At 52.8% G+C, this 12,029-nt stretch overlaps 1 protein-coding gene across 2 annotated transcripts in view; it reads right to left on the minus strand.

The window, feature by feature from the left end:
• Window positions 1–12,029, minus strand: part of Dpysl4 (dihydropyrimidinase like 4) — a 17,788-nt gene that overhangs the window by 5,285 nt on the left and 474 nt on the right. For both annotated transcript variants that reach the window (XM_010620410.3, XM_010620401.3), the window contains exons 2-10: window positions 8,227–8,315; window positions 7,463–7,647; window positions 5,104–5,268; window positions 3,727–3,788; window positions 3,541–3,621; window positions 2,836–2,904; window positions 2,307–2,427; window positions 833–989; window positions 407–548 (exon numbers count right to left, since the gene is read on the minus strand). In XM_010620410.3, the coding sequence (XP_010618712.1) occupies window positions 407–548; window positions 833–989; window positions 2,307–2,427; window positions 2,836–2,904; window positions 3,541–3,621; window positions 3,727–3,788; window positions 5,104–5,268; window positions 7,463–7,647; window positions 8,227–8,315 (1,071 nt within the window). The remainder of the gene's footprint in view (window positions 1–406; window positions 549–832; window positions 990–2,306; window positions 2,428–2,835; window positions 2,905–3,540; window positions 3,622–3,726; window positions 3,789–5,103; window positions 5,269–7,462; window positions 7,648–8,226; window positions 8,316–12,029) is intronic.

Below are 12,029 nucleotides of genomic sequence, written 5' to 3' on the forward strand. Positions count from 1 at the left end.
CTGAGGGTATATGCGGGGTTTTTTTTTTTTGCTTTTTTTTTTTTTTTGGTACTGGGGATCAAACTTGGGACCATGTGCTTGCAAAGCAGGCGGGAGAACCACTGAGCTAAATCCCTGGCCCTGTAAATGCGTTCCTAAAAAATGTTTTCATTTTTAATTGCTGCCTGATAATGTACGTGTTTATGAGATATAAGGCAGTATTCTGAAACATATACATTAATGTTAAGAGTTTGCAGGGAGGAGAGAGGATAATGGCTTCCCCATAGCTAGCTAGAGGGGCCAGACCATGTGTCTTCAGGGTCCTGTGGAGCAGGGTAAGGTGGGGCCCAATCTCTACCTCAAGAGTGTTTCTGGCTGTCAGGGCTCCCCCTCAGAATGCCACAGAGAGCCCCAGGCCTGCACTCACCACGCACTTCTCCCAGACTATAGACATGCGCTCCTCAACGCCGTTGGTGCCCTCTGGGATCAGTGTGAAGTTGTCTTTGCCAACGGCCTTCTGGGCAGTAGTGAAGGTACAGTGCGCACTGCCTGTCACCTGGAGGTCCCCACTGGGAACAAGTTAGGGTCAGAGGAGCCCAGGCAGGGGACCTAGCCCTCCTGAGGAGGCAGCACAGCCACATGGCTGCCTGAGGGGTCCAGTGCAGAGCAGTGATGGACCAAGAGCGAGGTGACAGCTGCTTTGTGGAAAGCCTCACCTGGACCAAAGGGCTCCGTACCTCCCCCATCATCTACTACTCTGCAGGAGCCCTGGGTTCATGTGGAAAAGGTACAAGTGTGGAGGGCAGGTGTGGAGTCCACATGCTGACGTGGGCTTGTGTAGGCAGCTGCTTACCTGGACAGGAGGGAGGTAAGGTGGTCTGCAGTGGTGGGGTCTGGGTTGATGGGGGGCGAGGTAACAAAGGCTGCAGCCTTTGCCCAGTTCTTGCTCCAGTAGTGTGAGCCATCGGCACCCAGGCTGGCCGTGATGGGCTCCCCAAACACGACCACTCCTGCAGGGAGCAAAGCCCGTGAAAAGCTCCCCCTGCATCTGTACGCCTCCAAAGACCAGAGCACTGCCACTGCTCACAATCCCCACTGCCCCTTGCTTTCCTTGTCTTCCCTTTTGGGGTCCTGACCCTGGCCAGGAATCCAGTCATCAGCCCTAGGGGTCCCTTGGGCAGAGGTCTGCAGTGGTTAACAGTGAGTCCTCCATATCCCTGTGCTGCCCAGTGGAACCACAATTGGGCAGCAGGCAGAGTGGGAAGTGATACCCACCCTGCCCACCACAGCCTGTCCCTGTCCCCTGGACACGGCTTCAGTCCAGGGTTCTGGCTCCAGGCTGAGGTGGCTCCTGCCAGTGACCATGGAGGAAATGCTAAGTTCAGCTTGAGCCAGCTCTGCTGCAGGACAGCTTTGGGCGCAGATGGGAGGCTCTTGGGCTGGCCCCTGCACACCTGTACACCCCGTGCCTAGTAACTTCATGGATCCTCCTCCTCCTTGTTAACAGAGTGAATTTGTTTCAATCCTGGATGCAGAATACAGGTCCAGGTGTACACCCACACCCACTCCAGGGCCCACCAAAGCCTCGGGGCAGATCTAGGAAATGAGTTCTCTTTATGAAACATGGTGGGGACATGAGGAGGTAGGAAAATGAGGTGCCACCTCTTTTACCCACCATTTGGTCCTCTGCCCCAACCCTGGGCCCTCTTCGGTGATGTGGGTTCTTGGACCCTCTGAGCTTAGCGGCCTCTGTTGGGACCTGCATGGTCCAGCTCCTGCTAAGAGAGCTGTGGGTGCCCACCTCCCAGGCATCTGGGAGGCACCAGCTGGCCAGGTATTCTGTGGGGAGGGAGCACCCCAGCCCTCGGGTGGTACACCCCAGCCCCTGGATGCACAACAAATGTTCAGGTGGGGACCTCCTGGGGAACTAGAAGCCTCTCTCACTTGGACAGACAGACCAATGCACTCAGGCATGCATGTTCAGCATAATTAGTCCCATTGCTCCCATGGAAACAGACGAACAGGCTCTGTGGTTTCTTTCAAGGCTCCTTGGTGAGAAGCTGCTGCTCCTACAAGACTGGAGACTTGGGTCCAACCCCTGCCCCTCCTAGAGACTCAGGATCCTGTATCTCCCTTGGGCTGCACTTCTGGTGTAACCTCAGTAGGAAGTACCCCATGAAGAGGGCAGTCCAGGCCACACAGACTCTCTCCTCTATCAGGCCTGCCCTCCTCACTACCTAAGGGCCCTTAAACCAGCCAGCTGGCCTCCCAGGAGGCTGAGACCATGCCCTTAATTCAGCATGCAGGGAGGAGGGCTGGGCACTCACCCCTGCGCTTGGCTTGGGCAACCACATCAGCTGCACCCTTGCTCATCACCTTGGTGACATACAGCGGGCAGTTGGCCTGCTTGGCGATGGTGACAGCTCGGTACACAGCCTCAGCCTCCACCTAGGAGTGGGTAAGGAGAGTGGGCACTAGGGCCACAGAGGGCCCTGGGATGACCACAGATCACCCATGAGATTCCAGGCCTAGCACGGCACACCTGGGATGAGGGCCAGCCTAGGGTTCAGCGCCTGGGATTTGGGGTGCCCCTTGTGGACCCCAGGGCTTGCCCACACTGTATTCTCAGCCTCAGGTAAAGGCAAAGGTATGACCAGGAGTCATAGGGATGAACATGCTCCCAACAGGGGTCAGTGTTCATACACGGCCCCCAGGTGAGGGCGGTGTAAGCACAGCCTTTCCCAGATCATAAAATGAGGACAAAGCTGAACCCAGCCCTAGGTGATGATGCGAGTCTGGGGGTGAAGTCTGCCCCAGGGACACTGCTGCCATGACACTCGGGACAGGCACACTTACCTCCTCAGGGTGGCTGAGCACATGGCCCTCAGGGCCAGTAATGCCTCGCTCCAGCAACAGCTTCTGCTCCTACATAAACCAACAGGATGCTCTGCTCCAGCCCCAAGGTGCCAGAGCCCTGGATGCAAAATCCATAGCTGGCAGGCCATGCTTTTGGAATGGAGTCCCGGGCCACCAGGACACATCCCAACACTGCCCAACCATGACAAATTCATGGAGGAAGGGGTGCCTTTGGATGCTGGTCAGGGGATCATGCTGTCCTGCCTCATAGCACCAGGGCTGTTTGGGACGAGTCTGAAGGGCACAGAGGCTAAGCCAGCAGCACTCACTGGTGGGAAGGGAAATGAGGCTTCAGCGCCTGGCAGATGGACTTGACTCATGGGGGCCTCAATCCCCAGGACTAAGAAAGGGGTGCTAGGAAACTCCCACTCCTGGGCTCTCAGCAGTGACATGGTTCAGGGGTATTTTGATAAGAATTGTGGCAGTCATGGAAAAATCTGTATTGTGGCTTGAAAGGCCCCCAGTTTCCCCTAATTTATTTGACTTTTGATCTTGGGCAAGAAGCTATTTATAATAATACACTTACTATTCCTTCCCTCCAACTTTATGAGATGAAGTGCTCCCGCTGAGTATCACCCAGGTGCATCCTTCATCCCCACCCCACCAGGCCCCACTCCTCCTCCCAGAGCCCCAGCCCTGCAGCACCTCTTCCACGATGTCCCCATTCTCCGCGTGCACCTGGGCCAAGGCTCCCAGGTCCCGGATGATACTGAAGATCTCATACATCTGGGAAGAGAAATGGCCAGAAGCCCATAACTGTAGGTCCACATCTGTTCTGGAAGTGGCCTAAAACACCACAGCTTGCTCCCTTCTCTCTGTACCTGACCTTACCTGACCATCAGTACACTGGCACCTGTCCTTGTATGCCATGAAGACCAAGAAGGAATTCACACCTGGAGGAGAGGCAAGGAGAGGATCAGACAACCCAGGGAGCCTCTGCTGCTCCCCACTCTCCAGAGGTGACCAGGGCTGAGGGGCTGTACCAGCTGACACAGCCACCCTGCAGGCATCTCTCCCCACCCATACCTATAAACAAGCCGGCCCACATAGATGGAACAGGCCACATTCTAGCCCCTCCCCATAAACTCCTTATATACTGGGTTCAGGAACCATTGCTCACCGAGTGGCAGAGGCAGGTGAGAACCCCTCACACCTGTCTAAAAAACCTCCAACCTTACTAGAGACAGAGCACGGTGATGGGCTTGCTGCCTGAGCTCCAGCAGCTCTCTGCAGGAAACACCGTAGCCTGGTACGCAGGAGGAGACTTGTGTACCATCTAGTGTATCCCCTGCCTGTAGGGCCTCAGAGTCCTGCCCTGTCATGCTCTAGTTTAGGATACACACTCAGGAAATGCTGTGAGGGACAGGCAGATCTCAGGGCTGGGCTCTTGGGGCAAGCAGGAGGAACAGGAGGGCCCAATCAGGAAGAGGGCTGAGATCTCCCATCTCCTGAGAAGTGAGACCCCCCTACCCAAGGGCTGAGACCTACGTTGGTCCCCCCGAGGCCTGGAGGTAGTTCTAACCCGCCCCCCTTTCAAACCCAGTGGTTCAAAAGTCCTGACGTGATAAGCTAATGAACACTGTGGGGAAACTTGAGCTACCCTATGCCATCTGAGAAATCCTCCCAAGTGACTTCCCTGCACATAACTTGGAGTTTGGGACCTTCCTTGGGGTATGTGATGGAGGCTACTGGTCAGGATGCAGCTTAGTCCCTGTAACATCCAGTGAACACAGGCGTGATGGCCTATGCCTGGTGCTACTAGTGAGGGTGAGGGACATCTGCAGATGCCTGGCTTTTACATCTGCTTAGAGACCTCATGCTGCAGCCTCCCAAGTTCATGTAAGAGCAGCATAGTGGCTGTAGTGAGGCCCCCAAACCAACAGTTGACCACCTCCTCCATGCCCAGGCAAAGGAGTTCCAAAGGGCACTGTTGGAGGACTCACTCTTTGGGAACTGGATGATGACAAGAAACCCCCTCCTCCTTCTTCAGGTCTGCAAGTGAGAAAGATGACCTCCCAGTCTAAAGTACTTGAGAACAGAATTGACTAAGTGATTTTTTTCAACTTCTACTCATTTCCTGGACACCAGCTCTTGGGGATAGGTCAGGGGTCAGGGCAAAGACCACTCCCCACCCAGCATGCAGGTAGGGAAGCCTGACTTCCCATCTCCCACCACCTCTCAGTCCAGGCCACTGGAGTCATTGCTCACCCTTGTCCTTGACCAGGGCCTCCAGCTCCTCCTTGATGCTCTCATGCCAGCGGGGGATGTCCACATGCAGGGAATAGTCACAGCAGGCCACGCTGTCTGCTTTCTCCCGCCACTGCTCATAGGCTGCCAGAAGGCTCACACCCGCATCGGGGAACACGTGGTCCACTACGGTGGGGGAACAGCACAGTCAGCCAGGCTCCCCACCTGCCGGCTGGATCCCACCACTGCCTCCAAGGAAGATTTGGTTTCATGTTCCCAGGAGATGAGAAACAGATCTGAGGACAGTGTAGCAGAGGGTGGGATACCTCTGCCAAGAACCCAGGCCTTTCGCTTTGTTCTAGGCATCCTCTATCCCACATCCTCCAGTCTCTCTCTGGAAAAGGTTGTGAGAGGAGCCCAAGTTCAAGCTACCTTGCTCCCAAAGGACCTGGTGCACCGTGAGTACTGAGTACTCACAGGCCAGCCACAGGCCTTGCCCACCTACAGCACAGGTGAAGCACCTTGGGGCCAAGTGGAGCAGCATGCTGCCTACCATGTCGGCTCCGCAGGCTGAGCGTCTCCAGACTAGATCCAGCACTGGGATGGTTTCCTGTGAGCTTCATGAGCTCCACACTTCAATGGTGCCAGCCCACCCTCGGTACACAGCTGCTGTGCTGTCACCCTTGCCAGGAAAGGTCCAAGATCCAAACACTATTTCCCTGACCTCTCCTCGGACAGACTAGGAGAGAGCTCAGAGGGGGTCAGTGAAAATGGAAGATGCACCCCAACCCTGGGGAATAGGTTTTGCCTCTGTCCTGCCCATCCCTCAGGTGAGAGCCATTTTCTCCAGGGCTATGAGCCAGAACCCATAAAGCTGGGTGCCGACCCCTCCCTGAGCCATTCACAGCTGCAGCTGCACACCACTGGTATCTGTGTGTCCTCCTGGAGACCACAGCCTTGGGCACGTGACATCAACAGTGTAGCTGTCCCACCTGCCTGGGCCACACTGAGCACTCGAGTAGTGGTGACCTGAGGTGGCCAGCCTCTCAGTCACGTTACAAGATGGCCTGCTGTTGGTTTTCTTTCACTTCTTGCTGAATAAACCAAAGCAAATGGATTGTAGCAATGGCTGAATGTCATCTGTGAAGTGCCCCAAGTGCTCAGGATTGCCCTCCCTGGCAGCAGCAGTGACAGCATTTGCTCTGTGTCAGGCACAGTGAGTTAACTCTCTTAATCCTCTAGACCCTGTAAGGAAAGGGCTCTTGCCAAGTCATATAAGTAACGGGGGCTGGGTGAGAGATCAATGAAGCTACCTGCTGTCAGACAGTGGGAACACAGGAACATAGGGTGCCAGGCTTCAGCGAGGTTCCTCAGACCTCTGCTGAGACATCTGTGCTCAGTACTGCGGAGCTGATGGCATTCAAGGCTGCTGTGAAGGAACAGGCCAGGCTCTGGGGGTTTCCTCCTGGCTCCTGCACTTACCACATGCAAGTTCCCAGGGGAGCCAGTGAATTCACCTCACAAACAGGGCTCCTCTCCTGATCTTTTTTTGGGGGGAGGAGACTGACCTGGAACTCACTATGTAGCCCAGGCTGGTCTTGAACTCACAGCGATCCTCCTGCCTCAGCCTCCCGAGTGCTGGGATTATGGGGTGCACCACCACGCCTGGCTAGAACTCTCCTGATTTTAAGGGATTTTAGATGAGCACCTGGGAGCCAAAGCCTGTCAGAACAGAGCTCAGCCTGGAACAATAGCTCTAAGGAAATACGAACTCTGGTTGAGTGCTGGGATTGGGGTGCACCACCACGCCTGGCTAGAACTCTCCTGATTTTAAGGGATTTTAGATGAGCACCTGGGAGCCAAAGCCTGTCAGAACAGAGCTCAGCCTGGAACAATAGCTCTAAGGAAATACGAACTCTGGTTGTTGTTATGGAATAATAATAAGCATGACTGTTATCTATTTTTTTTTCTAAAAATTACAGCCTCCATCTTTAACTGTTCTTAACATAGGCAGGAAATGTCTGCAAATCAAACCAACCCTGCTCCTCACCCAAGGCATTTGGGTTTTCTAGGTGCATGTTTTTTTGGGGGGGTTTTTTTGGCATTTGGGTTTTCCAAACCCTAGTCCTTGGCCTGCTTCCAGTTCCTCAGGAAGTAATAACAGGCACACATCTATTTGCTACACAGAAATCCCAGCAGCATTCTAGAGCTGTCCAGAATTAGACAAGAATGACACAGAATGAGGAGAATAAAAGGGCACTTAAAGGTTTCTCAGACTGAGATAAAAGAAAAAAAAAATGAGAAAAACACCATGATATAACACTTCCTGTAACACAAGTGAGCAGATGCTTCCCCTGCAAAGTGGGGCCCAGATACTCACATATCATGGTGGTCCCTCCTGCCAGTGCAGCCTTGGTTCCCTGACAGAAGTCATCGGCTGGGGTCATGCCCAGGACAGGCATCTGCAGCCTTGTGTGGACATCAACCCCTCCAGGCAGGACCATCAGGCCATGAGCATCAATGGTCTTGATGCCCCCAGGGACGATGAGGTTTTCTCCAATCTGTCTGAGAGCAATGAGAAGAGATTCCACTCTACATGGACAGCCCAGAACACAAATGGGCTCCTGTGCCACGTAGCCCTGAGCAGTGTGCATTTGGGCTCTTGTCCTTGAGAAAAAGAGATCCTTGCTTGCTCCAGTCCTCTAGGGGCCAGAGAATAAAATTACCCACTATGTGGCTCAAGACAAGCAACATTTTCCTTCTGGTTTTCTACAAAAGTTTCTACTTATTAACCTACTAACAGAGGCTGGGGCCCCTTGACAGATGCAGGAGAGGAGAAAACAGTCAATGAGAATTTATTAAGTACCTACTGTGAGCTCGGTGTCTTACTAAGTGCTATAATAAAGCAAAGAAACATGGAAGACATTGTTCTATTTCCAGAGAATTCATAATTAACTGGCGAGACTTTCATCATCCAAGGCATGAAATGAATCATTGGCTCCTATCTCACTGTTTCCAGGGCGTGGGGTTTTAAAAAGAAGACAGCATTTATATGAATTTCACTTGAACACGAACTGCCTGGATACCACGTAATCGACATGCACATATACAATCTATGAAGATATTTTTTTGGTAGAAACTTACTTAATTAAACCATCTTCCACATACAAATCAGCATAAAAGGACTGGTCATCATTCACGATCTTCCCACCTTTGATCAGAAGGCGGTCGCTCTAGGGGAAACAAAAAATGGACAAAGATCAAGTAACTCATCTTTAGTGTAACTCCCACTGCTGGAATTAAGACTGAAAAATTTGGGCACAACTGTAGACACACACCACACACACACACACACACACACACAGACACACACACAAACTCAAATGCCTGCAGCTGTTTGCCTCTGCTATTTAGCATACCCCAAAATGGGGTGCTTAGAAGCAGCTGCCATGCTAAGGTGACCCCGTATGACCCCTCACAGCCCGGAAACCAACTGCTCAAGCAAGCCAGCCTCACTGCAGGCACAGGGAACGTGTGGAACCCAGGGCAAAGCCAGAGCTGGTGAAAGTGTGGTGATCCTTTTTAAACATGTCTCATGTCCTCAGAGGCCCTGCATCCACCTGCACTGGGGAGGTGCAGTCGATAGAAGTGGGCTTCTGGTCCACCAGGAAGAGGCAGGCTTATATTGGTATAGGAGCTACAAAGTAGAGCAGTGGCCCAGTAGGTTTGGTCCCTACTCCAGGAGGCCACATCCCAGCAGGGGAGACAGATGGAAGGAAAGCAATAAAACACATGTACATGATCATCATATTGTGACAAATGAAAAGAGCACAAAGAGAGTGACATGAAAAAATTCAAGAGACAATAAGATTGCCTCAGAGATCATGAAGGGCCTTTCTGAGGGACTGGAACTGGAGAGTCTGTGTATGTGTCTGTGTAAGAGAGATGGGGGAGGGAGATATGCATCTAGGGTGCTTTTGGTCCACCAAGACACGGCAGGCCTATAATGGTAAAGGAGCTGCCAGGTAGAGCAGTGTGTGTTTTCCAGACCAGGAAGCAACCTAGACAAAGGTCCTGGGGCAAGACAGAACTTGAGTTGACATCAGACCCCAGAAGAGACTGGGGCTGGAACCTTATGAGATGCAGTACCCAGACCTAGACAGAGGTGATATGTACAAGGGACACTGGGGACCATAAGCAGATTTTGATCATAGTCTGTTTGATGCTGTAAGGAGATCATCTCCACTGCTAGGTAAAATGTAGACTGTAAAATTAAACTAGGGAAACAAGGTGGCCACCTGGCTGATTTCTGAGATTGTCCAGGTGAGACGAGAGGCTCCGAGCCAGTATTATCGGAGCAGGTGAAGAGAGATAGAATTTGACAGTAACTGGGAGTGAGGTGGGCAGGACTTGCTGATGGACGGGCCATACAGACAAAGGGCAAGGAAGAAACGGGTGACCGCAGTTCCAGTCATATCTGGCAGTACTCCAAGTAGGTGAACAAAGTGACACCAAGCAAGGCCAGCTTTTTTGTAGGCAAACTTCAGCAGCACAGACCTGTGGCATTAGATTCCAAAGCTTGGCAGCCATAAAACTACTTCTAAGAATTCCATCAAATGGCCAGGAAGGAGTTCGGCAGAAAGCGGGTGTCACTACCGGGATTTTGCATGGTCATCAGAGATGATGATCTTGCCTCAGTGGAGCAGAAACAAAAGGAGCAAAAGAGCAGGGTATAGAATGATATAAGTGATAAGACTCTGCAGGCCTTTTCCATCCATCAGCCTGCTATGTGCCCAGCGTTCACACACACACACACACACACACACTGGTGGCCAGAGCTCCAGCCCTAGCTCTGGCTCTTTCCAGAGTCTGAGGTCAAGAGAACAAAGCTGAGAATTTAAAACCTAGTACTCTATGAGGCTGAGAGGTTATAGAATCTTATGTGGGTTGAACTCAGAACCTTGTGCTCGAAAGGCAGGCACAGCACCACTGACCTACACCCCGGCCCATTATATTATTCATTTTTTAAAAATTGATATCCTGAACATTCAGGATTCTGTTGGTTAAAGATTAAACTACTATTAAGTAGTTCATAAAAAGGCTGACAAACCAAGTCCAGCCTTCTGCCTGACTATACAGCCTGGAGCCACAGATTTTTTTCTGCTGTTTTATTTTTTGTAGTATTGTGGATCAAACTCAGGAACTCTCTACCATTGAGCAGTATTCCCGAGCCCTTTCTTTCTTTCTTTCTTTTTGTTTTGGTTTGGTTTCTTGAGGCAGGGTCTCACTATGTAATTGAGACTGACCTGGAACTCACTATGTAGCCCAGGCTGGTCTCGAATTCACAGCGATCCTCCTGCCTCAGCCTCCCGAGTGCTGGGATTATAGGCCACCACGCCCTACTATTATTTTTGAGATGGAGTCTTGCTAAGTTGACCAGCCTGTTCTCAAATCAGCGCCTCGAGTGCTGGGATTATAGGCCACCACGCCCTACTATTATTTTTGAGATGGAGTCTTGCTAAGTTGACCAGCCTGTTCTCAAACATGATCCTCCTACTTCAGCCTTCTGAATAGATGTTTCATATTGGTTGAAAAATAATCAAAATAATATGTCATGATTTGTAAACATTTTATGAAATTCACAGTCCAGTGTCTACAGTTGAAGTACCAATGGAATACAATCGTGCCCATGAATGTCTGGTCCGGGACTGCACAGGTGTGACAGATACTCTGTGGTCCACAAACCTGTAGATATTACCTGGCCCGTTACAGAAGAAGTTTGCTGACCCTAGTCCACAGCATTGCTGGCTCAAGGCTGTCAGCCTCTCCCCACAAAGTCCTGTAGGTCTCCCCTGCCCATCCTCACTGAGCCCTAGCCCTACCCTGGAGCCATCGCAGCCATCCACTTGAAGGGCTCCAGCAGCCAGGGTTCAGACCAGGCTGCTGCTTCTGGCCATGCCCAGTCCACTTCCACGGGACCACTTCCAGCTAATTTTCAGTAAACCCTAGGAAAACCCAGCCAGAAAGAGGAAGGCTTGAGACCAGAAGACACTTGTGATCATGCCCCCAGTTTCCAGGCCCCAGAACTCGGATTCTGGGGTCTTCCATGAATCTGGAACCAAGAGAGAAGGTACTGGCTGAGGTGGATGCTCTTCTCAGAGGTACCCTCAGGATGAGGTGAAAGCTGGATAATCTGGCCCCCGCATCAAGGACACCACTGCCTTGCCCACCCTGAGGGCCCTCCTTCCACCCTCAACCTCCACCCCCAGCACCATGCAGGCTGGCTGCTGGGAGGCCCTCTTCAGCCTAGACCGAAAGGGCAGAGAGCAGCCTTAAGGCCAGAGCCCCCTCTGATCCGGTAGGAGACGGTGCTCTCGTCCTTGAGTGTCCCAGGAAGGACCGAACCCCCAAAAGGCTGGGGTGGGGTGCCCGACCAAGCTTCCCAGCTCTCCTGCTGAGGACAAGCCCAGAGTTGGGTGTCAGACCTCTTGGGTTCCCCGCCACGGTCCAGCAGGCGCCTCCCCTCCCTTCTTCCCTCATCCCCCACCCCGTCCTCAGTGGGGAAGCTTTGTTTCCTGGCAAGGCTGGGTGGCCAGTCTGACCTCCCATATGATGCGGGGGGCGGGGGTGCTCAGTTACTGGGACCGGAGTCTCCTCTCGAAGGCTCGGGCTGCTGGGGTGCAGGTCGGCGGGCAGTGAGTGCTTGCCTCCTTTGGAGTCTCTCAACCGGGCTTTGGGGAGGGGTTCGGGGGCCAACAAGGGCTCCTGGTCGAGAGGCCAGGGCTAAATCGCTTTGTCTCGGACAAAGAGCTCCGGGCGCCTAAGCGGCGTGTCCAAGGAGCGGGAGGCCTGAGGGCTGAGCGAGGAAGGTAAGGTATCGGGAGCCCCGCGACCCGCGGTCAACAAAGCCCGCGTCCGCCCGCCTAGAAAGGATCTTGGGGGCCAGG

This window comes from Fukomys damarensis, unplaced genomic scaffold (genome assembly GCF_012274545.1).
Source record: "Fukomys damarensis isolate Sample0158 unplaced genomic scaffold, DMR_v1.0_HiC HiC_scaffold_8, whole genome shotgun sequence".
In the NCBI taxonomy this organism is placed as follows: domain Eukaryota; kingdom Metazoa; phylum Chordata; class Mammalia; order Rodentia; family Bathyergidae; genus Fukomys; species Fukomys damarensis.